Source organism: Colossoma macropomum, unplaced genomic scaffold (genome assembly GCF_904425465.1).
Source record: "Colossoma macropomum unplaced genomic scaffold, Colossoma_macropomum, whole genome shotgun sequence".
NCBI lineage: Eukaryota > Metazoa > Chordata > Actinopteri > Characiformes > Serrasalmidae > Colossoma > Colossoma macropomum.
In genome coordinates, this window is record NW_023494799.1 from 39,822,747 (window position 1) to 39,850,681 (window position 27,935).

The 27,935-nt window shown below is 44.2% G+C and overlaps 1 protein-coding gene across 1 annotated transcript; it reads right to left on the bottom strand.

Annotated features, from left to right (window-relative positions):
• lmo1 (LIM domain only 1) lies at positions 1-27,935 on the bottom strand. Its single transcript, XM_036587238.1, has 4 exons — positions 27,107-27,935; positions 12,187-12,400; positions 2,970-3,095; positions 1-618 (listed from the first exon to the last, which is right to left on the bottom strand). Exons 1-4 carry the CDS (start codon positions 27,126-27,128, stop codon positions 513-515), a joined length of 468 nt encoding a protein of 155 aa, XP_036443131.1. The 5' UTR covers positions 27,129-27,935; the 3' UTR covers positions 1-512.

Genomic DNA, 27,935 nt, shown 5'->3' on the forward strand with positions numbered 1-27,935 from the left:
TGAACATTTAAGAATCTTTTGTTTTTAATTCACACTAGTAATAAAATTGCATTACAATTTCATAAAATAAATGTTCCAGTTTATATATACAGAAAAAACAGACTGTACAGTACCCTCCAAGGAGCCATAGTACCACCCAAAAGGGAGGAGAGAGGAATAAAAGAAAATAAAAATAAAAGTAAACTTGAAACAAACATCACAAAAAACATACAGGCAATACAGTGCTCAGCTAAAGCAGGCACAACTGTACATTGAAACTTGTAACTGCTCAGTGTTGGGAAGGGGTGGGAAGGGCCAAAAAGTAGTACATTTACAACAGAGTCCTTAGGGACCAACAGGGCTTTTACTGTAAAAAGTATTGCAGGCAAGCAGACTGACGCTCCTCTCTCTGGTCGCAGCAGAACATCCATCGTGCGTGTGCGTGAGTGTAAATGCGCGTGTATGTGTGCGTCGGAGTGTGTGGAAGTGCGTGTGTGTGGGTCGAGGGCTGCTGCTGCCTCCGCCGGGCCCGGCTATTGAACCTGCGTCTCAAAGCTCCCGTTGAGCTGGCCCTCCTCATAGTCCATCTGACACAGAATCATGTTGTTCTTTAGGAAAAACTTGTCGCCCACGCAAAACCTGCAAGCCAGCACAAAAAAACCAGCACAGCAGTTAACCAAACGCGGCAAGAAAACAGCATTACGACTTTAGGATTGCTTCTGACATTTTTATGCAGAGAGTTCTCGCGAAGCCACTCTTGCAGGGCTCACTGAGCAATGTGGCTTTTTCTACAGGCACTAGCAGTTCCTATTCACTCCTGACTCACTGCGCTGGACACATTCCGCCTTAGCTGTGAACTGTCTGGCTCTGCGGGGCTGCTTGCATCAGGAATGCTATTGTTTCAGCGGTCGATTCAAAGTCCTCCTGTGATGTGGGCATGAAGGTGCAGCTTCAAATGAAAGCAGAAAAACAAAAAAAAACCCCAGCATTTTCAAAACAAAAAGTGCCAACGACAGGACTGGCACCCAATGAAAGTAATGCCACCATTTCCTCTCTTTGACTGGCAAAAGCACCATGCCGGTTTCCAAGGAAACCATGCCACTGGGTGCGTTTATTTTTTATTTTTTCCACAGCGTGGCTCCGTGCCAACGTATAAAATGTCCCTCTAAACTTTTTTTTTTCGTCTCCAAATTTTATGGCAATTAAAAAGCTAAAACCCTCCATGCGTGGACTGCATTTTTCCCATTGACGTGTTTGCATATGAAAGCGTGTGAAGGCTGAACAGACAGTGGCAGGGGTTCGTGATAAGAGCCAGGCCTGTGGCATCGGCGCTTATCAATCAGTGACACACTAATGTGCTGGGCTGGCAGAGGCACCAGGAGTGTGGCACAGCGTGGCAGGAGGGAGCTGCGCTCGCCGTGCCAGCCTGACGCCCTGGAGCTGGGGCGCTGCCGTCAGCAAATGCTCACTCACACCAGGTGCTTTACCCAAAGGGTGGCTCTGTGTTTATCTCGCGGGTGGCTCCCAAGTCGGGCTCCATCGATGCTTCTGTAACTCATGCTTATAATGCTTTGAGTGCTGCGTTAAATCCTATCATGTGCTATGGACTGGCATAGGTCTGAGACCTGACAGTCAAGTGAAAGTAGGTACCTGTGGGCTGCGAATTGACCTGTCCATGTTCTGCCCACAAATGCATTCTTTTGTTACAACGGCGAGTTTGGAGGTGTTTGGGAAAGATTTACTTCAACCTAATTAAATACTATAGTGCACTTACAGTCAAAATACAGTAATTGTGTTATCAATTAAATGCCCGTCTTCATGCGACGAAGTTTTTATTGCTTAAAAGTGCTCTTTTATGGCTCTGAAGAAGGTGATTCTCCCAAAATTCCTTAGGAGAAATAACATCAGGAGAAATTTTGGAGCAGAAGGAGACTCAAGAGACAACGTATAGACATATAAAGATCTCTATTTTTATTTTTCTTTCCTATGGGTATGAAGGGTCACATTGTTGGGATTGACTGGATGGAGTTTCTTGGTGATAATACCAGGCTAACGATAGTTAGCGGCAAATTCCTTGTCATATCCAACCTGCTTGGATTTGATTAGCTACAGCAACGTAGTCCAGTAATGCTTTATAGCATATCTAAACACCGACCTACATTCATTACGTTGGATGTGATTTTTGCCGATGTTCTGTAAAGCTTGTCCTGAAAGTTCCTACAAAAGAGGCATCTGTGGGTACAGCAGGGATAGGATCAACTAAAATCAGTCAGCCTTCTCAAGATTTGAAAACATGCTAAAGCTCAGCCTTCTTCCCTGGCTTGTTATGTTTAGTATGCTGCGTCCGCTGTGTGCATGCGTCCAGGGCTTTAGGAATAACCCTATAAAGGCAGTGTTTAGTAGGAGGTCACAGTCTGCAGCATCTAAAGCACTGTCACACTCCTGTGCACCTCAGGAATGTTCGAAGGGATGATCCTCGAAAAACTTCATTCTGCCGAGGCTCATAGCTGTAAGATGCCTGGATGCGTTTTGCGTCAGGGGGCTTTCGGTCCGACCGCCTTCTATAAGGCGCCTGTGGTTTGATCAGGCTTGGTATTGGTATTGGTCTGGCAAGAGCATCACCTTGGATGCGCTAGCTAATTTTGCTCCTCTCAAGCAGATAATCCTACTTCTGGTCACAGACAGGACCAAAAACATACATCACACATGGTCAAAAAAGTCATTAATACAGAATGTCTGATTTAATACAAACTAGTGTGTAATGACAGAGCGATCAATTAGGCAGTGACTGAGAATGATGAAGATCTATAAGAGTAGTGTGAAAGCGGCAAGTGATTAGGATGTATTGTATGTGGGTATGCATGTGCCTGCATGTGTGTGTCTGTATGGGGGGGGGCTTCTGTTTGAGCTAATAGCTTTTTCTTCAGCGTCTACAGATTTGTAAGAAAGGCAATCTCGCAAACTTAGGAGTGATCTCTTTCACTGCTTACCTCTGGTTACAAAGCTGACAGGCAAAACAGTCCAAATGGTAAACATTATCTCTGGCCCTCATCACCATTTCAAAGGCAGGGATCAGTTTACTGCAGGCTGCACAGTTCCCCGTCGTACCAAAGAGCCTGTAAGAAAAAGAGAGAGAGAGAACACAGAGTGGATTTACACACTTCTGCCTTCCTTTAGCATTGATGTAACAGAGCAGTCACTCCAAGACGGACGAGGAAAGGACCAAACAAAGTGCGAAAGGGGTAAAAAAAAAATACACACAAAAAAACAACATCACCACAACAAAATAAACCCAAAAATCTCCAAACATCTCATGCAACCCCCAAATCTGACTTGGCACACGCTTGATATTTTTTTGTTAATGAGGGTACAAACCTAGATGTTAATTCCTGGCTAATGATCTAATTAAAACGATCACATGGTTTTAATCCCCTTCTTCAAAGACTTTTTTGCGCCTAGCACATTGCAAAAGCAATGAAAACAGGTCTGAGGCAAGCAATTGAACTGTTTAAAGCCCCCCCCCCCTCCAACCCTGTCCTTAAATCCAGAACAACGAGGGAGAACTTGCTCCAACCAAAGCCAGCCGGATTTTACACAAGAGGCCAAATTCTATAATATAGGCAAAGTTCAAACGATTCCTGCTGCAGGAACACTGCCTCCACGCTGCCTCCATCCGTGTTTTTCTCCCCCACATCTCCATTCACTTGCTCCAAAATGGGGAAGCGGGCTTGTGGGGGGTGGAGAACGTAACCTTGGAGCGGTAACTAGATGTTCGATGGTGCACAGAAAGAGACAACTCAAATTTCTCCGCTGTTTGTTTAAGCTTATTAGATGGGAGGCAGAAACGATCAAGGTCACAAACAGAACAGAAAAGGCAGATCTCTCTCTCTCTTCCAACGTGCCTCCACTCTGCCAGATTTACATTTTCATTTTCCAAGCCCCTGTCCCCGTGTTTAATTTGGAGATCCAGAAGCACAGATAGACTTACATATTCCGCCAACCCTGCGATGCAATGCAAAAAAGAAGGAAGCGGGGTAGTGGGGGGTGTAGGAAACGGGAGGACGAGAGTTTGCTGCTCTGACGGTATGTTAAACACCCCTCCGAAGTTGCGGGCTCGGATGCGGAGAAGGGGAAAAGCCGAACGAAAGTTGCTCCGGCACTCCCATATTAGTTTCTCTCTGCTGCCTGCCTCCCCCCCCCTCCCCTTGTCACAGACAGCATCTATCCAGCAGACCCTGCTTTTAATTAGAGCGGCAAGCCCCAGCGGAGCGCGGCCTTTACAGTAGGAGAGGGAGAGTCAGTGAGTGAGCGAGAGAGCATGCTGTTAGAAGAGATAGGCGAGGTGTTAAAAAGAGGCTTTGTTAGACTGGGTTACCGTTCCAGTAAAGTGTGTTTGTGTAGGCCTCTGACACTCCGAGGTGGCCATGCAGTTCCAATGAGGTACCATGTCACAAAGCGTCGTTTATAAGCACGATCTTTGCAAAGCTGCGAAATTTATTGCTGCTTTGTAGGTGCGCCGCTGTGCTTGTTGATTTCTTGCCCAAACATTCACATTTCTGGTTCGGTTTAGTTCAGTCTACTTTTGTAAGGGACACAAACACGGATTCAGCCCAGAATCTAAAATGTTTTATCCATGTTCCGTACTTGTCTCTTTCAGTTAGGTGTTATAGCCTTGCTTTGGCACAGCCAGTATCCAAATCTTATTTCGGAGCCTTGAAAGCACAAAGCACTGTTTGTGTTTTCCTCCACACAAAAGTTGTACCACAGAAGTTCTCTTTTCACACTGAAAAGGTGTGACACTGACGTACAACACAGCAAGGCTGCTATGAGAAATATAAAGCTGCTGCCCAGTGATGCTCGGTGGAGGATGGGGTTCGCCTTTTGAGTGAAGGTGACACTGGCGGCATTTTTTCTTTTTTGACACTGACTTTTTTGGTTTATTCCTTTTCTTTAAAAACTACTAAGCTTTAAAATAAGCTATTTTAAACTGTAGCACTGTATGATGATGTAAAACCATACATCAATTTATTTAATTTCTAGTATAGTAATTAAGCAGCTACTCGCAGTTCTTATGTTAACATGTGGCCACTGTTATCACCTGACTTACTTCAGTTTTCATTGTGTTGCTCTACAAGCAATTATGTAGTATTTCAGGCCAGATATGTTACAGAAGAATTGGTTCGTTTTTGCCTCTGATATCTGAGTTGGAATAAATACAACTGAATAGGTGCCATCAATAGTTCTGAGACTTCCTCTCAACTGCTCCACCTGTTTTTCCTCGTTTTTCATTCTAATATTTTATACTAACACTGTTTGGTATCCGGTGTGGTCCAGAGGAGGATGGGTTCCCCTTTTGAGTCTTGGTTCCTCTCAGTGTTTCTTCCTCTTGCTCTTAGGGAGTTTTTCCTTGCCACTGTCTCCACTGGCGACGCTCATGGGGGCTCGGACCCGGATTTTTCTGTAAAGCTGCTTTGTGACAACACCTTTTGTAAAAAGTGCTATATAAATAAACTTTGACGTGACTTGACTTCTTCCTTATCCTTTTAGGAAATTTTCCTGATGCTGTCACTGCTGACTTGCTTGTTAAAGTTCTGGACCTGGATTTCTGTAAATCTGCTTTGGGACAGTTTTGTAAAAGCAAAGCTATTGCATTTGCTTTAATACTAGACAGAATAGCACTGTGCACTGCTGTGCTACTGTAGTCAAGGTGTTGTGCTCACTGTCTCTGCTTCCACAGGGACATTAAGGCAGGACTGTGCGTAATTCTAAAGAAGCATCCACAGAGACAGTAGCAGACCAGATTAAGGTACCTGTGTGGAAAACTATGTTTGAGAAAGGACGAGCTCATGCGACGGGGGACCTACTGCCAGAGCAAGCAGCTAAACATATGACTAACATGTCATCTTTCTGACTGGCGTAACCATCTCAATAAAAGTCATGCTTTTTAGTTACAAATAGGGGCAAAGTAGGTAGAAAAGTTTTGTTTTTGTGTGAAATTCAGTGTTCAGATCTAGATGTAAATAAGCAAGATGCTCTAAAACGACAACTGCAGTCAGAAAAAAAATACAGCATTTGTAATTGTGGTTTTATGGCTCAGTGATGGCCAAGCTCACGACTGTAGCGGTTAATTTAAGTGGATTAGTGGGTTACAGACACTCATTTGGAAGGTCACCTGCAAACTGTGAAATACAATGGCTTGAAATCCGAGGCAGTATAACTTAAGATAAAGTGAAACCGACCATTTTATCAGTGAGGCCATTTTAAGTCATTGCGCTGAAGGACTTTTTATGGGGTCAAACATTTTTTTAAGCTCACTATATTTCTCCACACTTGCTGTGAGCTGACTAAACAATGTCTCATCACCGTGGCCTTATTTAGCGCTTGTTTATTCAGAGACGAAACCGAATGTCTGTTTAAAAAGATAATGATTAATGTTGAATTTATAGACTCTTACATAGCCAACAAGTGGTCAGCTCTTCAATGGTCTTAAAGCATAGCCAATGAAAATAAAGGCTCAGATCTGATTTGCATGCAGAATCCACTCAAAGAAGAAGAATCCTCTCACAGTGAGGGGTGGGAGGAAAATAGATTCGGACTAATCTTGTTTGTGTTCAGCTAAACCCCCTGCTATTAAAGCTGAAGGCCTTCGCTCATTGTCCCGCTAATCAGTGTTGGTGTGATTTTCAGAGGCTCTTTGGAGACAGGTGTTGCTCGTGAGCTGTTTGAACAGAGATTTTTGAGGAGCTTCAAACTCCTCTGAAGCTGGTATCAGCCTCCTGGGCCTTTAATGTTTCGTTGCGATTGCGTTCCAGGTTTTCATGTTTTCTGCTCATGCTTCTACATTGACTACTGTAGGTGTAGAACTGGTCAGGTTCTGTAAACGTAAACAGCAGAGGAAAAGAGGAATTGTGTGTTCAGACACAGTGAGTTTATCCTCAAAGCGAGTTAATACCAAACACAAATACGTCAAAGCAATATGCTGGAAGTGATGGCAGAACAGCAAATGAAATAATTTATCACTAATAATCACAACAAACAATTATTCCACTGAGCAATGTAGTCAATCTATGCTTGCCAAGATAGATAATAGATAATGGTCAATGATTATTCCACAAACAGCCCAATGGCTTTTAATAACTCTGCATAATAATACAGAATTTAACTGATGTATGCGGTCATATGGATGTATACCGAGCATTTTACAACTTTGAATCTGAAGGCCAATTAGATTTTAGTACTATTCACTTTACATGGGGGAAAAATGAAAACGGCCCTCTTGCATGCTTCTCAAACAAAATGATTTGATTTTACTGCTCACGGGACTTTGATCAGAAGTACTTGATAAGCTCAGTCCTTCACATTCTCTCAAATATTTCCCAGAGAGGTCTCTGCCCTTTAATGATACCTCATTAGGATGAGGGCCAGTATTCGATTGTCCTGAAAAAATACTTTTAAACTTCAATTAAAAAACACCCCTCTTTGATTAGCAGATGACTGATATGTTCCTCTTTATAGTTGTGATGGTTAAAGAGCTGAAAGGGTCTCAGGCAGCAAAACCCAGGGGAGCTTTATCACACTGCTTTGGTGAAGTCACCAGATACTCCACCGCAGCTATAGAATGAATCAGCTCATTATTCTATTGTGCTGCATGCTAATGAATGACTGCTGCCAATTCGTTTAACAGAACCAGCATTTCCGGCCTGAGTGAAGTGAATGTCAAGCGTAGTGGCAAAGTTGCGAGTTGGGCTGTAGACGCAGGCAGGCGTCAGAGTGGTTCGCATGGTGGTGGGGAGTGTGTGAGTGTGTGTGTGTGAGATGGGAAGGGAGAGCGTTCATTATGGCTCTACAGTGCTCCTGAAGGACAAATGCAGACAGAGCTGTGCTCATAATTAATGTGCGCATGGCAGGGCTCCAAAAAAACCCAGCCGAAAATAAAGCAAGTGTGTTTGATCCACCCGCCTGTCTTTAATGAACTGCCTCTCTGTATGGGAGGCTAATTCTGGGTAAGGATTCAACTTCATTACAGAAGGTGAGCAGACAGATTCTGTGTGTGTATGTGTGTGTTGAGGGGGCCGCCTGCGTGGAGTCTCCCTCACCTACTTTTTAAAACCTTGAGTTCCAAAGCTGCCTCTTTTCCAGCGCCGAGTGGCAAAGTTTTTAATTTGTTCCATAATGGAATTCATCTCCAGCATGGCCAGCCATTAAGTGGCACACATTTGTCTCAGGCTGAGCAGATGAGTGGGCTAGATTTCATTAGACCATCAGGACTCACGCACAGGGCCCATCTCATTCTCTCTCTGCTTCCCACTTCTCTGTCTTCACCGTTCTTTCCTTTTTTTTCTGCTTTCCCTTCTTTTCATCCTGGTTTCTTCCCTTATCTTTCTTTCAATTCACTTTCTAGACAGTTAAACTGCAGCGCATTTAAACCTTTGTGCTATTTATCTGTGTGTCAATGCATTTACTCAAGCACTGATGCACACCAACCATGATTTTTCAGATGCACGCTTCTGAATCATCAAAACCAATGTTTGTTGTCTGTGTTGTTGACAGAGCAACAAACAAGATGGCTGATCAACTGTGTCCTAGTGCCCCTACCTTTTGACAAAAGCATTGGTTTGTCCTGATGTGTGGGGCTAACATCGCTAAAAGCAACTGGATTTTGGGGATTATCTGAGGATATGCAACGGAATAAACTGCAAATTATCACGTTTCATCTCCTGAATGAGGGAATAAAACTCTCTCTTTCAAGTATTTGACACAGACAAAATCTGTTTCACGCTATAATTTAAATCTCTGACTGTTCCTGTATATATTAGATACATTTTTAACAACCAAAGTAAATCTGAAATATTTTTATTGTGCAAAACAGTGGACAACTGCGCGAGCAGGCCTGGCAAAAATGGTGCTAAATGTTGTTTCACTGAAGTTGTCTTTTTGTTTAACTTCTCCATCCCACCTTAAATAAAGCAGCAGTAATGTTCTTGCATCTGAATTCAGCTGCCGCTCCATTTAAGGTGGATCGGGAAATTCGTACAAGAAGCCAGCTTCGTTGAATTTCTTGAGTCACTTGTCTCATCCCAAACACTCGCCAGACATGGCCTGAATTTGGAAAATATTACAGTTATTCATCCTGTGAGTATGGATTGTCCATGGATTGTTTATCACATAAAGCCCTGACCGTTGCATTGGCAGCTGGACGATTCAGGCAGCGTCACAGGCAGTAAGAGAGGAAACAGAATCACTCTGGTGTTCATGTTAGCCTAATGCTAACCCCAAAAGGCCAATCATTCCTTTATGCCTCGGAAACAAAGTGGACTACTTCAGCAACGGACTGGACAGCAGGAGGTGGTGGAGGACCTGCTGCGTTTATCATTTCATTTAAAATGCGACTGAAACAACTCTGACTCAGGCACACAGGTAAATGACTAACATTAGCATGATTCATATCTACGTTATCTATCTTCACTTATATGTGGATTTACTACAAAACCAGAAGAAAAATCTCAGCTGGCTACTACTAGACAGACAGATACAAACTCTACACTGGTCACTCGGGCTATGAATCCTTTGGCCATAATAAAAGAAAATGTTTATCTTATATACATTGTATTTAGAGTAAACGAGCCTGTTTCAGCACCAAAAAACAGTATTTTCCATTTATACCAGTTAAACCACTGAAGGACCTCCTGCTTTTTCACAATATAGTTAGGCAGGCTGAAGATTATCACTCAGTCCTGCTGACCAGCCTTCATACTCATCAGGCTTTGATCAACCGACTAAGCAGCTTTGTTCTTGGAGATCATTGTGCTGTAACAGTGCTCATGTTGAAAGCTGCAGCCACCCCTTGAATATTGTGTTTACCAAACAAGTTACTTCCAGTAAAGAATGAACTTCTACCATCTGTCTGTAGTGAAAACTGACGACATGCACAACAGAACAGCACATCCTTCTCAAAATCACTCCAGCCTCACAAATTCTTTCTTCCAATGTTTATTTCTGAACTTTTTTAAGTGTTTTTTTTAGTGGTCGGTTTTGTGGCGGATATTTGTGAACGTGTAAAAATTTAATTGATCTGGTATTTGTTTAAAGGGGGAAACACACTCACTGCCCCAAGAGGTGGCCGCTTGGGCCAGTGGCTCTGCATTTTTAGCGGCCAAAATGTGAAATGTCAGTGGGCAGAAGGCAACGTTGACCCCAGCTCTTTGTGCTCCTTGGGGATGGGATGTAACCCACGTTGGCGTGGGCACTTTTTGTGAAGAGCAAATAAAGTCTTTATTACTTGAAGACATTCTGTCCATTTTTTAAAAATTGTATTCATTCACATTGGGTTCAGTGTGTCACGGCTTTTGGAGCAATCATGTCACCCATGTTATTCTCGCTATAATGTGTCCAGGCTAACCACTTCCTCTCTACATCTCCCCATTAATCTCCTAAAGTGCAGGGTGGACTCAGTGTTTAATTGTGTCATACAAGGCACTGTATCTTTAATCATTCTGCTTTGCGCTAATCATTACCTCATCTGCCCCAGCTGGCCCTTCTGGGGGTCCGGGTCAGGTCTCCTTTCACTGCATCTTAACAGCATTAAAAGGGGAGTGGGGAGTGATGGATAGTGATAGCGGAGAGGGGGCCTCCAGCAACCTCACCCGAGCTAAGGCCCCAGCATGCAGGATAGGGCCCCAGCAGTGGGCTCCCCCGGGAGCAGCAGCTTGGGGGATAAATGGCTGGATCTGGTTGGGAGACCCCTGGGGACTAGGACTTAACGCCCAGGAAATAATCATGTTTAATTTAGCAAGCAGATGGCTCGGAAGCAGGAGGCAAAGCAGAGTCTAAGACCCAGAGGTTTGACACCATGCTGCCTGGGGTGAGCTTACAGTGTGCACGCACACACACACACACACGTGTGTTTTATACTTATATGTCAAGATGTGGGCTCTATGCACATGAAATATGTATTATATCATCATATGAAAACATAATTTGTGTTGTTTTTATTTTGTATACGTTTTTTAAAATGTGTGAACATTTCCTGACAAATTTACTTCAGTTGTTACATCTTGTTACTAAAAACAAGAATGTTTTTTCCTTCTCCTATAAAGTTATACACACTATTGTTATGACAGCTTATGTTTATGTGGTTTTATGTACCAAAAACAGTCCTAGTTCACTGTTACATAATCAATTTTCAACCTCTCTTTATCCAATAAACAGGATGTTTTTGTCACTCTGCCCTTAAGACATATGTAAACCTGTGGTTTACCTGACTGCCCTGTATTGTGCCTCTTTCAAAAAGCAGTCTGAAAACACTTCAGCATGAATAGACAGGACTAAACTGCTAAGCTGAATAGGACGATATATGTGAATGTGTTGCTTTTTCATGATATCAGAAAAAAAACGGCTGTTTTTGTAGCTTATATCCCATGTAAGGTCTGCATGGACTGTGGAGTGAAACTTTAACAATGTTTACGTACAGCATCGAACTATTTTGTTCTATAAAACCGAGGAAAATTTAGTTTTTCATGATATGGCTCCATGAACACTTTATCTATATGTTTAAAAATGTTCTTAGCCTAAACTTTAACCTCAGTAACCAAAAATAAATGTTTTTGTCTTTTTAGTTCAAACAAAACAGAAACATACAGCTTTTGTAAAAATGTTAGGACCGCTTTGTTAACCGCGACAAGGTTTTACTCTAGTTTTCCTACATACTGAGGGATTTAAGACACTTTGTCTTTCTCACTGAGCCTCTCCTGACCTCAAGTAAGAGAGCACGGCATCACATTCATGTAAACATGCGCAACGTTAACTAGCTAAACCTAAACAATCTCTATGTGACACCACCCGCAGCCGTCTCTGCTCACTTTCACGAATCGCAGCTTAATTGGCGCGACTCCTACAGGAGTCAGTACACTGTGCTCGAAAAGGAGCAGAACGCTTGATCCTCCACCACAGCCTCAGAGACAGAGCAACTTCCTCAGTCCAAATGGAGCGGACTAGACGATAACACAAGAGGAGAGAGGAAAGGAGCAAGAGGACCTAGATAAAAAAAGAAAAAAAAATCTGGCGAGTGTTTAGCTTGTCAGATGAGCTATGTATTTTTCTGAATGTCACGCAGCCTGAGGTGTAACAAGCCCTTTCTGGTGTAGCACTACTTTTTTCCTTTTTCTCTCTCTTTTTTTCCCCCTCAGTGTCTCCGAAACACTCTCTTACCTCAGGTAGTCCCTGCGACAGAGGATGAGATTGGCTTTGGTGTAGAGGGTGGAGCCCACCTCCCCCAGGCGGCAGTCGCAGCACGCGCATTTCAGGCAGTCCTCGTGCCAGTATTTGTCCAGCGCCTTGAGCAAGTAGCGGTCTTTAATCTTGCGGTTGCAGCCGGCGCACCCCTTCTGTTTCCCTTTGGGCTGGACGGAGAGCATCGGCACACCTGTAGCGATAAGGAGACAAAACGGAGCAAACTGCATGATTTACTGCCCAGGTAACGCCGGTGACTTTTCATGTTCTGCACTTTTTTCTTTTTTTTTTTGATAAGGAGGCGCGGGTGCCTCCGGAGCTCCGGGCCTGATGCCGAGGCCGCGACCGCTCCTGTTTCATATGCATTAGGGCCCTTGCGCGCACGCTCAGATACGCACACGGGTCACTTTGGACTACATTCACCCTTCGCTGTCCCCTCTTGCGGAGAACAGATGTTAACTCCGGCACAACACATACACGCACACACACACCGTTCAAATGCAGCCCCCGTGTTGGGACACTTTAGAACAATCTCCATTTCAATGGCTCACTGAGGCATTTGTGTGGCGTGTTAGGTTAGTCACCGGGCTATTTTAATAGCTTCTGCAGCGAGCGAGCTGCCGGCCATGCTAAAAGCTCCTCGTGGGCTGTGTTTGGTATGGATTAACATTAACCTTTTAAAGCGCTGTTGACCACAAGACGGTTGCATTCAGCCCCAAGTGAGATACGTCACGGCCTAAGTGCTTGACTGCGCACACATACACACATCCACACACACACACACTCACTTTACTCCTTCTACAGCTATCTGTGCTTGCCTCTATGTTGCGTCCAGCAGAGTAAACCAAACCTGCTAAATTGCCTTGTTGTCACGTGCCTGCCCCCCTACTCCGGCCCTGAAGAGCGCCTTTTAGCCATCTAAAGAACAAATAAAGTCCATTTAATAACTGCACTAAACGCTAATAGTCTATCTGCCGCATGACATTTGAGTGGCGACTAAAAGCCGCCCTCGGGCCAACGGCGGCACCCGGCACCCCTCTGCCAGCGCTAACAGGTCCGGTCCGGCTGAAAGCGTAGACAACAGCTCTTAAGACACTCTCTCCCACACTGAGCTATTGATCCGGCTAATAGAATGCGTGGCAAAGCTGGCCACTCTCTCTCGCTGCTTTCAAAACACATTCCTCTCAAAAAGCCCCACGCGCTTCTCCCCCCCTTCCCTCCCCACTCGACTGAAAAAGCAGCACCCCGCCCCGGCCCAAAGCCCTGTCACCGGCCCTCCGACCATCAGGCCATTAACAGGCCCAGGCCCATCTGGGGACACTATGCTTTTGATTTAAACATTAGCTATTAGACAATTAAATCGCATCGTAGAGATGAGGAGGGGGAGAAAATAAAACATGTTGATCAGTGCTTTCAGCCACATGCTAATTTATATGAAATGTATGTGGACAAAGAAATACGTTATGTTTAACTGACTTTACACAGGGTCTTTTTTCCCACTGTTGACGATCTAATGCGGGGTTTTGTAATATTTGAATAATGCATTATCAGTTCGTTGATGTATCTGAGGCAGTGACAGCTGAGTGCCTGTACGGATGGCTGGGTTCACAGGCAGTGGCTGCTATGCCATTCTCTGCCTTTAATGTACTATAATGGCACTACTGTACATGATCAACAAATGTGTGCCAGTGGGCATGCACTCCATTACCCAATAGTTTCCCCAGCAGTTCTTCTGTGGGCATCTCTCTCTCCCTCTCTCTCTCCCTCTCTCTCTTTTCACCTCTTTACCAGCAGCGTAAAATACCTCAAAGCACCTTCACACGCTGTACTTTGTTCTTCTGAATATCAAAGCAGATTTTACTCACAAACACACTCAACTCCTTCTCGTTCAATCTCTCGTTCTCTCTTTCCTACCCTCACTTTCAACACGCGCACTTGCCGAGCTTTTATTGGATCCAGATTTGTTCGGTAACTCTGAACTATCCACACATCAGCGGTGCTATGAATGTAATATAATTAGCATGGTCCCCTGTAAAAACGAAGGGGGAGAAGAGAGAGAGAGAGAGAGAGAGAGAGAGAGAGAGAGAGGGGGAGAGAGAGAATAGAAAGGGCTTGTTAGTTAAATTTATGGCTTGAATGTGAATACGAGGTGGTATTCAGCCATCCTGTTCCTTTATCAGAAGAGGGGAAAGGAGAAGCTAATTGGTCCAGCGCTGCTGATGGGAGCCATCAATTAGTTCTGTGCCTTCCCCTCCAGCTCCCACACCTCACTCCCCACCACCATCCCCCCACCTCCACCAAAACGGGCCCCTTGAAGCCGTTGCATTAGGATCACAAAACTCACTATAAATACCAATGTTCGGTGTAAATGAAGCTAAAAAGCCTTCAAATTGAAGCCACGCTAGCTGAGGGCGGTCTCTTTCTACCTGCATTTCATGGCTTGTTAGATGAGCGCTCTGCAGGTACGCCAACAGTGCTCTCCTGTCAGCCTTCTACAGAACTAAAAACAGTCTTAATGAGGGGAGAGAGAGCCAGCCTGTGAGAAAGAAGAAAAAAAAGTGTGTGTGCGTGTGTGTGTATGTGTGTGTGTGCGTGTGTGTGTGTGTGTGTGTGTGTGTGTAAGCGAGTGAGCTAGGGAATCAGGCTCCTTTCAATTCCCCCAAGGATGGCACAAAAATCTTTAATTTGCCTTTTATGACAGCTAATTAGTTATTCTATTCAAAATCTTTGCTTTAAATAAGAGAACTAATTATACACAAAGGTCGTTCTCACCTCAGGAGAACCATGCGTAATTGGTTTATGCCCCCCCCCAACCCTCCTGCACATACTATCCACTCACCCTTTAACAATGCGTTTGTGTTCTACACAAAGTTAGCTATACAGAGCTTAACCCTTTCTGGATAGACGCAACATTCCTGGGAAAAGTAACCTTGGAGTGCTCCTGCTCTTTAATTACCTGGACAAATTCAGGTTTGTGGGGAACAAGACGAATGCTAAGCCTCGTTGATGTGTCTCTTGCTAACCTAGATTCAAGTCTTGCACTCTCTCTGTCTCTCTCTCTGTCTCTCTCTCTCTCTTCTGTCGTTCAGCTGCTCGCGCGTGGAGCTTTCAGAACCTGCAAAGTCAACGTTGGGTGAGCCGGATTCCCATGCAGCTAATCATCTCGCTGCTGCGGCTCTTTGAAACCCGACATTTGTCTTCCAAAACAACTTGTGGAAATACGGCTTTGGAAACAACAAAAAAAAAAAAAAAAAAACAGCCATATATTTTCAGCACATTCTAAAACTACAAACGGTGACAGAAGAAATCATTATATAAAAGGCAACATAGTGTTGTTTCTCTGATACCGAGAGACAGTCTTTTGTTTCTGGAGCTCCTCGCAGAAGAGTGCACCTGTCACACCACACTTTGTAGCACGTGAAAACGCTAGTCGTCCAACAGCACCTCCCCTACCCAGCCGTCTCCGCCTCGCGAAGAACAAAAAAGCAACATTATTAAAGGAGACGCTAGCCGAAGAGGCAGCTCCCACTTAATCCAATCCATTTAACAGATACAAGTGCTGCTGACCTTCCTGTGTCATTCCGTGTCGCGAAAACGCATATCCTGCTATCCGGCCCATGATTCATATTCTACCAGGAGATGCATTTTTTTTTTTTCTTTTAAGAGAGAGCTTTCGCCTTGCCAAACATCTCTCGCACACAAAAAAAGAGAAAGAAGAAGAAGAGAAAAAAACATTTGCCATTAATACTTGGTGCACAGTCTGCCATCCTCATCCTTTCCACCCTCTTCCTCTTTAAAGACCTTATCTCTTGCGAATATGTACAGTTAGGTTTTTTTTGCATTTGAAACTGTCAGACCATGTACTTTCCATTATAGAGATAGGATCCGATTTCTATGTAGGCCCCCATTTCAAGTTCCATTTTTGCAGCTATCAAAAAATCAAATCAACGTGGTACCCTTTTGATGTATTTAAGGTTTAGAGAGGAGGCGAAAAAAAGAGAGAGAACAGTTTCCGCGCACTCGAGCAATCGTTTTAAAGCATTACAGCGCAATTATCACATCTTCACGGCAGACCAATGTATCTTTGGGGAGGAAAAAAAAGCATAGCAAGAGAAGATGATTTGCTTTCCAGTCCCCCTCCTTAGCGCCCTTCTTTTTTTTTCCTTCCCTCACACTCTGCGTGATGTTGTGGGCTAATCTTTCAAATGAGTGCACAGCACAAATGAATGAAGCTGCAGTCCTTGCTCCTTTTGGGGTCACCGGCTATAATTAAATAGATTCGATCAATTAGGTGGATTGACGCCTCAATGTGATGAGGCCTTGGTAAGTTCATGGTACAGAAACAGGGCTGATAAGGGACACTGTGGCTGAGCAGACCTTTCTGCTGGCCATCATATACTTAACGCTCTGAAGATTTTCAATTAAGAGGTCAATAACAAGATGACACATTTAAAGTTTGAACTGAACTAGTTACTACTAACAAATTTGTCCACCTTAGTTGCTGCAAACTTTACACCAACCGATCCAGTTATGTTTGATTCTGTTAACTGCCAGTCTTCATATAGAGTCCACAGCATCTTTAAAAAAGCCATAGAATGGAAAAAAAAAACGTGCAAATGACCTGACATCCTCTAAGAACAACCAATTTGGAGGGCCCCAGTGTCTGGAGGCGAGCAGTACAGATGTATGAGGGATTACAAGCAGTCATCTGGCGCAAAGCTTCTGGCAAGGTTCTTCATGTATGACAAGCCACGGTTATAATATCAGGAATGTATGCACGGAGCGGAAGCGCTTCCACAAATACAAGTACGAGCAGCAGAGAATGAGGGAGAGATCTGAGACTTTGTTATACCAAACAGTATAATATATATCATAAATATACTTTAAATGAGTTGAATCGCCAACATTAAAGCCTGATTGTACCTGAAACACTTGTGGTACGAGGAAATGTGTTTTGTTTGTAAACAAGACATGTAGGAGACATGGCAAATAAATCTAGCAGTAAATTAATATCAACATTTTACATTAAAGCTCCCTCTAGCTAACGTGAACCTCCTCTGTGGCTAAGGACCAACAGTGTACTCCCATCGTAAACGGCGTGTCCATGGCAATCCAGGCTCAAATTTGTCAGCAGGCCGGCCGGCCGGCCGCTGTAGAGGTTAATGGGAAGCTCAGGCAGATGTCCTGCCATTGTCTGCGGGAATCAGCCCCTTTCAATCAGCTCACATCATTACCGTAATTGAGCCTGTAGACACTCATTCTGCTCTGCTGCCAAAGACAAAACACAAGACATCTGGTAATAATGTCAGGTGGAATATGCCAGCTGTACTGCAGACAAACGAATAAAGAATTGGATTTGAGACGATAAGCCTGGACTTGACTGGTCTGGCGTCGTATTGATTGTTTGTGTCATGTTCTCTAAGTGTGCCACTGTGGTAGGAGACGCATGCTCACCTGTCTCTCACAGGCAAAGGAAGAGAGAGTTTATAAAGTTTCGCTTCATGGAAGAGAAGCATTTACAAGACCACGTCCAGTGGCCTAAGGCAGGTTTCTTAGGCAGGATTTTATTGTATGTGTATGAAACCAATGCTCCGTGCGAGCGATTGCCTAGCTTTGCATGCTGTGATTATGACATAATTAGCACCCATGGTAAGAGAGAGAGAGAGAGAGAGAAAAGAGGGAGCAAAAGGGAAAGAATTGGCGCAGTCTGTGCAGGAGGAAAAAGGAGCCTTCATTAACGCGATGCACTTTCGCAAACTTTCGCAGCCTGCTGCCGCTAATAAGCCCCGGTGAAACGGAGCTGCTTCGCTCCCTCGCAGTGACCCTGGCACTGCCCGGGATAAGGGAGGGTTTTGTCTCCCGGAATAATTGCTCTTTTCACATGTTACAAGTGTCCTGACCCCTGCGGTCGGCAGCCACTTTCCCCCCCAGCATAATTACTCCTGATCCGGCCCAAATGAGGCAGCCGCATTAGGCCTGCAATAACACTGGCCCAGCTTCAAGAGCGGCAGCGTGGGGAGTCTGGGCAGAGCAGGGCCTGGAAACAGGAGGCTGCTTTTCTCCAGGCCCTGCCGGTCATTTCCATCACGTCAGAGGCACATTTCTTACACTTGAAGTCAGCACTAAGACCCAAGGCTCTTTCTTTCTCTCTCTCTCTCTCTCTCTCTCTCTCTCTCTTTTTCCTGTATTTTTTTCTCTTTCTCTCTGTCTCACTTCAGTCTGAGAGGCTTACTGAGCACATTGTTAGCTCCTGGTGCCCTGTTTGCTCGCTAAGGCTTTGGCTCACAGACGCAATCCCAATTAACGGATAACTTCATTAGTGTTAGTGTGTGTGTGTGTGAGTGTGTGTGAGTGAGCGTACGTGCACATATTTTACCCCCCCCGCCATACACACACTTTTCACCCCCCTATTATTTTTAATTTATTCACATGGGGTTAATTAAAAGAAATGTATCACAGAGATATGCAACAGATTTCTAATTAAATTCATTACTGCTTATTTTTGAGATGAGCAGAAAAAAAAAACTGGCAGTGTTTTTACAGAGTTATTACAGGAGGCAACTTGTTCCAACACTCGGGCTCTCGGTTGCTAGCATGGTGAGAATACAGTTCTGGAAGGTGAGCTGTCATCCCTGCCTCAGAAAAAGAGAGAGAGAGAGCGAAAGCCAGGCAAACAGAGGAAAGGAGAGAGGAAAGGAATCCGCCCATCACTCCTAACCCTCGTTATGCAGGGGAGAGTAGTAAAGCCCTGGAGAGTTTCAGAAGGAAGATGATCAGGGGAACAAATCAGTCGCTTGATAGAGGGAGGAGGGTGACCTTGCATCCGGCCAATCAACCCTCACCCCTACTGACACACACTCCCTATAGTTGGCCGAGAGAACGTGTTTGCTACAGGCCTTCATTTGGGAAGGCCTGCAAGGCTACTTTGCTACATTCCCCATTGATAATCCTAAAAGCCAAATACTGTCAATAACCCTCACTGATGAATGCGTTTTCTCGTATGTATATAAATGCGAATCCAATTCATTTTTTTCTTCTTTTCCTGCAGACTGCATTAGCATTTGAATAAAGGGAATAAATCCATCTATTCCATAACCCAGATCTTTTCAGACTTTGAGAGAAAGGAAGACAATCTTATCTGCCACTTCATGATTTCTGGAAAGAACGTAACCATTAGCACTGTCACTACGTCGGCTGCACAATAATGCCCAAAACACTTTTTAGTCGGCATTAAAAATGCATTCGGCTAGGCATAAATGTAGGCCTTCTAAAGTTTGTGTCACTTCCAAGGTTAGAAAGTGATGTATGAAATGCCCCTCTCACTGGCAATTACCGCTCACTTATTATTTCAAAAGGATATGTCAGGAGACAGGTGTGCCATTCAGGGCCGCGCCGCAGGCTCAGAAATGGAGGGAACTCCGCAGAGCAGAACCCCATTTGGGCCCGCTTAAAGTCGAATAATGCAAATTCACCGCAGGGGGCATTTGTTTGGTGAGTGAGGCTCCCATGTCATTTGAGCGCTTACTCAGATGCCTGTCTCCTTATGGGGTAAATAATGAAGTAGGGCCCAAATTGCTACTAATGTTAATGGGTTCAAAACACCTAAGACACTTGCTTAATAGAGAGTTAACACAAAAAAATGCAACATGTATCACAACCTTTTAACGTATCCAGCTGAATCACTGGGGTATATGAACATTCTCAGGGTTTTAACTGATAAGTCCCACGTAGTTCCACGTAAGTTTGTAAAGGGACAAGTTATGTTTGTTTCTGAATGCACGCTGTCACGCGCTAATTTTTCACCCCTGTCCCTGCACAAACATTGAGTTACATCACTTTGCTTCTCTGTCTGTAGACTAAGTGTGAGCGCTTATGTGTGTTTGTGACTATCCCTCTCCACAGCAGCGAGGAGATCTCTACGAGTGAATGGACACACCATCAGAGGTTATTGATGTTGCAGGAGAACTCAAGAGTTAAATGGAATGGCCACTCCATTATCGGCTCCAACAGTCCACGGGAGACCGTCACGTTTTAAGTGTGACAAGGAAGGGGGAAAAGCGGCGGATTGCAGAAAGGGGGCTGGATGGAGTGTTATTACGGCCCATGCTCAGTTTCCAATTTCAATTAAAGCAGAGCAGAGTGGCCAGAGTGCGTGGATCGCAGCTGCCACTCACTAATGGATCAAACCAGCCTGTGTAGCAAACTCACACTCAGCATTGATCAACCTCTCCGATACCTCGCCCTTCGCCTTTAAGGAAAAACACAAACAAACCTGCAATCACTGTTTAATGGGTTATTCAAGATTTGATTTATCGAAGGTCAACCAATGATAGATTGGCAAGCTGCTATCTCATTAAATGGACAGCTGAGAGTTTTCTGTTCCAAACTTGCCTTCAGTGCTTTTAGTCTTACATGGCCTCCTCATCTCCCCCCCACCCCCCCGCATGTTTTTGTATGTGTGTGTGTGTGTGTGTGTATGTGTTCCAAAATGCAATAGAAATAGATTTTAATATCCTTGTAATATTTGTATGGAACACATTTACACTGGTCATATTGGATTTTTTCCCTCTCTTTTTCTTCGCCTTTTTTTTCAAATCTGGTGTTTATATGGAGATGGTTATTATAGGTTTATTGCATACATTTCCGAGTTTATTGAGTTGGGAAGAGTTTTCATTATGTTGTCCAATGGAGAGGAAAAACATTCTTATTCGGTCTTTAGTGGGATAAATGTCGCCTGCATAAACTTTGTCCATATTAGTTTTCAAACTATTGATCAGCTATTTTACGGAACGTAACCATGCAATATCGGCAGTAACGCGTACGGTTTGGCTCGAATGCAATGTAAATACATATGAAGAGCATGCACAAACACAGTGATGTATGAAAACTATTTGCGAGGAGTCAAAAGATGTGCGCACATCCCGGGAACCCAGAGGTTCCCGAAGGTCTGGCATATATAAACACTGTTTTTAGAATGCAGCAGCAAGGCAACATATTTACCCAGGCATGTCTGCAGGGTCAGTGCATCTGAAGGCTACAATCTCCAGAAACATTAAAGCACTTTAAAAGTGTTTGACTAGTTTCCTCCCTCCTGGAATGGTAAATTGAAATCACATCTTGAGCAGAAAAGCATTACCTGTTTCATAATTCAGTCGCACATCCCCCTCCCTGGGTTCACTAATCCCTAACAGCTCTCCTGGAAAACAGAAATCAGCACACAACTTCTGCATTAATGAGAGTCTCCACAGGCCCCAACTTCTTCAGAACACACACACACATAATGCACATACACACAAATTCATCTCGAACACGCTCACACACTTGTTCACACTTGCAAGCACGCAACACACACAAGCACCTTTAAACATATAACATCGTACCCACAGCCTTCAACAGCGCAAAGCAGCCATCTTCAGCCCGTAAGCAGCACAAACAAATATGTATCTGGGGAGCGTTTCAGGAGGGATTAAACAAGGTCTTCAAGCTAATAGGCATAATGGCAGATCAGTCTGTAACAAGATGGAAACTCGTGCACATAAACAGACACCGCTACAACTACGCTGCAGTATTCCATTTCCACATTAATGATTCATAACAGCAATCACTCGCTCATAAACATTCAGAAAAGCAACAAGGCTCTCCTTTTGTGTATCTAAATACCTTTCAAAGCCCGTTTTTCTGCCGTCTTTTAACAGCAATTTGTCGGAACGGGGTGATATTTATTGGCTGAAGCTGACACGTTGTGGCATACGAGGACAGCGTTCACCACTCGCCTTTTTAAAGGCAACACTAATGAACAGCTACGATACCCTGAGCTGCACTTTCAAACTTCATTAGAGCCAAATGTGGGTATCAGTGTAGGTATCATTAGGAAGGCTTTTATCAAGTTACAGAATGTGATAAGGTTAATGAGGAGAGTTTATAAAAGTCTCACTCTCATGGACGGAGGAGGCTGGTTCTGAGGACAAGACCTATATGCGAATCGCAATATTCATTTATTTCATTAGCATGGCCATCTGTGGAGGGTTTTTTACTAACTTTTTAATAAGCTGGTGTGAAATGAAAAGCAACATGCAGAAAATGACGTGAACTGCTTGGAAAATAAGTCAGAGACAAAAAGAGGACTGAAGAGGTGAAAAGTGGCTTCACAGGACAGGCAGTGCACTGTAAAGGAAAAAAAAGGGGATGTTCAGGGCGGTGGTAAAGAAATAAATAAATAAAATAAACAAATAAATAAACATAGAAATGGAAGAGAGACTGTGATGAAATGGAGCCAAGTGTGACGACCTGCTGCAAGAGGAGCAGTGTGACACACTCGCGCACACACACACACACACACACACACACACACACACACACACACACACACACACACACACACACACACAATAGCCAGAGCAGACGAGGCGACTCAACCTTGCAGTGAGAAGTGGCAGCGAGAGCTGTTACAACAAGGCAACTCAAGGGAATAACATGTGGTCTAAAGACCAAAGGAAAGTAAATTAAAAACCACCTACTGTAAAATCATCAATATGTAGCTGTATACCCCTCTTCCAGCAGACCATATGTACTATTACTTGGAGCAGGTCTGCTGGGAGAAGCCATCACTTGCCAGGCTTCCACTGCTCTTCTAACAGCCTAACATCTGACTTACACGTTTCAAAAGGCAAAAAAGTCCAGCTCATTTTAACTGAAGGGGAACAGCAACAGCCCACATATTTATTATAGATCTATTTTTTTTAATCCAGACCACGTATAGCACAAAAGGTCTCCCCCTCCCTTTTTTCTTTCTCCCTTTCTTTCCATCTCTTTTTTTCTGTAACATAGCACCTGTCTGCATCCATCTCAGGGCCTCAAGGTGAAAGATAAGGTTGCTTCGAGACATTTTAAAAGGTAGCCTAAAAATGACGATTCATCTCACTGGCAGCGTGGCTGAGGACGATATAAAAGGTTTTCTGTGTTCCCAACGCCTCAGTGATAGAGTGCATGTCCTTGGAGCTTTGAGAAGCCAATGTTTACTTGAACTTAGCAATACATATAGCATTACGCATCAAAAAGGCAGCGGAGTGGAGGGGATCAGAGAAGGGCAGCCCCCTAAAAACATGAGCTTGAGATAAAGCATATGGAAGTAATGGGAGCGTTTATCCAGCTCTCTTTAGTGTTCGAGAGAGAGTGTTTGGGCACGCAAATGTGCGGCATGGTGTGTTGTGTACACTGCTCTGGATTTAATAACGAAGCACTCTCGTAGAACTCTGGGAGGGACCGTAATGGAGTTGTTGCGCAGTTCTGACGAGAGTGGCCATTTGCATCAGAGACAGGTGCACTTACTTGAACGCGACTCTCTCGTTGTTCGTTGTTTCTCTCTTTGCTCTCTCAGGTCCCCTTTGAGTTGCAGTGAAATGATGGCAACGATCTACATCTACAGTCACTGATGTGAGACGGCACGAGTTTGATAGCGATCTGGAGCCTTGGGATAGAGACAGAATTGAGTTTGGAGAACTAGACTGTATGGTAGATCACAGAAGATCTGACGGAATCTCTCTGCGTGACAAACAATCGCACAGGAACACTGAGACGTGAATGGCTCCCTTTCACGTTTCGGTATATTTGTAAGGCACACATTAAAAACAAACCTAATCATTTGAATGCCAAGCTGAGCATACATCTACAGAACTGCGATCTTAGACATGATAAACTTCTGTGCATGTAAATACACTCATATCAGCTACGGAAATATTGAACTGTAACCGCACAATGAGAAATGTTTTTTAAAGACTTTCTCAGGGTGGTGCAATATAAGCTGGAGACCACGAGTATTAGGTCCTGAATCCAGGCGTAATATTGCTAGAGACCTAGGGCGAGAAAAACATTGATGTAATTTCAATATTTGAAATTGGCAAGTTTAATTTAGAGAAAGACCAAGCCAATAATCTCAGAAAATAGCAAATACAAGGGAGAAAATTACATTGCAGGCAGAAAAAAAGGGAAAAGACTTAAGGAATGTATAAAAGTAATCTCCAAGTGGAAATTAGAAATCAACTCACAGAAAGGGGAATAACAGAAAAGAAATATTACTGTCCACTTCCTAAATCAATATAACATAGCTACGAGACAGAATTACCATGGTAACTCGGGTAAAGAATGAAGCAGTTCTTATTATTTCAAAATAAAAATCGGAGCCTGAAGCCCCAAGTTTTATTACAGCAGCCACCAGATCACGGGGACCTGTATTCATTTGAAACATTACTTTTCAATCACATGCTTTGTGAATGAGCAAATTTCATTGGACAGCCAGCTTGTGGGGGCCATAAATTAAAGGGGAAAAGGTAACCAAGAATTTATCATCAGTGTGAAGAATAGGAAAGGGCTTTTTTCCCCCTCCTCCTCATCCCCATGTTCTTACAGAGCCCAGTGGTGCGAATGATCAGCCCAGGACATGTCTACAATGAGAACCCAATTATTCCTGCTGCAGAAGATAGTTTTAATACCGTAAAGGAAAAGAAAACGGCTGAATTGCTGTTTCTCCCGTCCAAGAATTAAAAAGTCAATTGGGACCATTCTTTTGGCAGGTAAAAGAGAAACAGTCGTCCTGCATATTAACATCTATTTTCTTAGCCTAAGTCATGCAAACTCCAAGGTGAGTCGTCGACTGTGATGTGATTTTCTGTACGATTTCTCTCTGTTGTGACTTCCATTTGCAAACAGCTGTAGCTTGAGAGTGGATCAAATGTCTAAAAAACAAGAGCCTTGTCAGATTTCACTGCAAAACCAGATAGAGTCAGTAAGTAGTGAAGGCAGCTGATTTGAAACCAAACAAAACTGCATCAGAGCAGCAGTAGTGGGTTAAAAGAGCAGCCATATGCGACACATCACTGTAGTCATGCACTAAGACTGCTTATACACAGAGAAGCATGAATGACCCAGTATTTCCGAGCAAGCAGCACTCATATTTTAATAAAGCCTGCTCGAAAACAGTTCTGGGCATATTTTGGGTCAGAAAACGAATGCTTTGTGCGTGTTAAAAATAGTCGGGACTGGTTTCTATCCTACTTTCCGAAAACGACACTTTGGGGAGGAAGAAACAAGATGATGATTTTCTCCGGGGCAGGATCACTCCAAGCCTCGCTGAAACAGCGGTCATGCAAAAGCGTACCAGACACAGGCAGGGGTCTGTCCCTTCCCTGACTGAATAGGTTACAGCGCATTACAAATTCATTGACTTTTGTTTGAGTGAGGAAAATATATTTTGAGTGTTATTATCTAAATCTGAAATATGATCCCACAATACACAGAGCAAGTTGCAATACACAGAATAAGTGCTTCAGCCTTGTTTGTGTTTACTCACACAGAGACGTAATGCTGTTTAGATAAGCAAACATGGGTGTCGTGCTAGTGTAGATGGTGAGATTATTCCATGCTAGCGTTCATTCTCTCTCTCATTTACGCACACAGACAACACAATACAGAGCCATTATGAGCTATTATTGTGTTTGTGGTCAGTCCGGCCTTAAGTGAGTTGATATTTTCGTATCCAGGTAAGCCAAACACTAGGAGCCTGTATCTGTTAGACGGTGAAAGTAGCTCCAGGCCGCCTCCCCAGCCGCCTGCCAAAATGCCAGCGCAGTTGGTCGGCCCCAGCAAGCAAAGGGTGAAGCTTTTAGGCAATGAGCAGCAGGTGATCTAAGCTTTTCTGCAAGTCCTAATGCTCCTAAAAGCCACTCTCCCTGCTTCTGTAATTGGGCATCAGTAGTTAATGTAGTATTGACTGCATTACATGCTCCTGTGCATCCTCTCCCGCTAATGCCATTTGCATCACCTTGTACATTTCCCATATTGCTTAGCCAATAGCTGTTAAAAGCAATCCGAATCATGAATCATATAGGGAACTTTTAGCAAGACAGACATCCAAAGGAGACAATTTACAGTTGAGTTAATCTGGGGTACATTAGCACAACATGTATTCAGCGAGACAGACCAATTTATGCTTCTATGGCAATCCCTTTATTGGTTTTTAGATGGGTTAGTGAAAGGATGCTCGGCTCAAAGAGATATGAAATACCCATTTTCAAACATAAATAATGGCTCTGAAATGAAAGCCATTACTTTGAGGAAAAAAGGGCCCCTAGCTACAATGAGGGCGATGACAATTTTCCATGAAAGATGACAAGAATAGCCCATTTTAGGTCGAAGGGGCTTTTTAATATCAGTTTTTGCACTATATTAAGGAAGCACCCCAACATGGGTTTATGGATGGAGGTTTACTTTTCGCATTTTACCCCAAAAAAGTTCTCTAGGATACACGTCTTTTCAGATACTGTGAGTACAGATATGAATACTGTTTACACTGACGATGAACACAGACCTACAGAGCACACAGAATCTCACAGTCATGGGAGAAAGTCAATTCAACTGAGCGAACGCTGCCAGAGTGTTTTTTAGTTAGCATTACACTCACTAGGCTGTTTGAAGCTGCCGCTGAGAGCGTTTGCTGAAAGACGATTCGGTAACTTGGGAGATTTGCACTCAACGCCGATGATGATGAGGGTGATGATGATGATGATGATGGGAGCAAATATTCATTTCAGCAGCAGGCGACCACAAGACGCAGCACTTTTACAACATGTGTACGTGTATTCGCTCGTATCCCTCTCCAAAATCCTCCCCACACGGAGGCAGTGAGTCTACTGTATCTCGCCAGGCACTGAAAGTGGCTTAAAAGTAGGCTAAGCGCTTTCGCTCCTAACAAAACGCTGCGTCTGTCAGACGGACCAGCGCTCGAAAGTGCCAGCAGCGCTAAATAAAACGGACTATGCAGGCTGGATCCGTTCTAGTGCCGAGTTAGAACCCTTACCGAGCAGGCTGACCCGGTCTGATATCCACACAGCATTGCCCCACTTACCCTCTTCCTTGTCTAACACCATCGTCCTGAGGAACGAGGAGTCCGGCTCCAGGCGATCCGTTCTCGGCTCCAGCAGGCTTCGCGAGTCGCCGGCGGTGGGAGAGGAAACGGAGGGCTGACCGCTTCGCAACAAAAGAGCACGACGGAAAGAAAACGTCCTCGTGCCGTGAGCTTTGATCGCAGGGCCGTCGCTCAGTGACGGAAACCCATGTATGCTGGGTTGAACACACACACGCGCAGGACCGCCCGCCGCTCGCTCTGTCAGAATTTCTCTCACACGGCGACGCTCGCGCTTTCTCCCCGGCTCGGCTCGCTCTCCCTCGCGCTGGAGTTACACATCCACACTAAACTGCGAGCGCGGCTGAGGCACCTGAGCGGCCACGGTTCGCTCCATGCAGAAAAACGAGCGAAAGGACTAAGTTAAACCGCCTCCGCCGCGTTTCGAAAGCCGGGCTCGCGTCGAAAAGCTATTCTCTTCGTAAAACGCTCCCCTCCCGGCGCCCGCGTGCCGCGAAACTGTCACTGTATCGGAGAAATCCAGTTGTGGAGCGGCCAAGTGCCAAAAGCATGCTCGCGCCGCCTCGCTCTCCCAATTTATGCGCTCGGCTCGCTCGCGCTGCTGAATAAATGCGCGCGCTTCCCAGAGACCCGCGGATTCCCCTGTTAATTAAATCAATTCATTATGCTCAGATCTGATTAGCGGCCCTTCCCCCCCCCTCTTTGAATCAATTATTCAATACACAAACATAATTGCTTGTGCCAGAGGTGTCTAAGTATTAGCTTATTTAACTCCAAGGACACTAATTACCCCTAGGGCAAGGGAACTTTT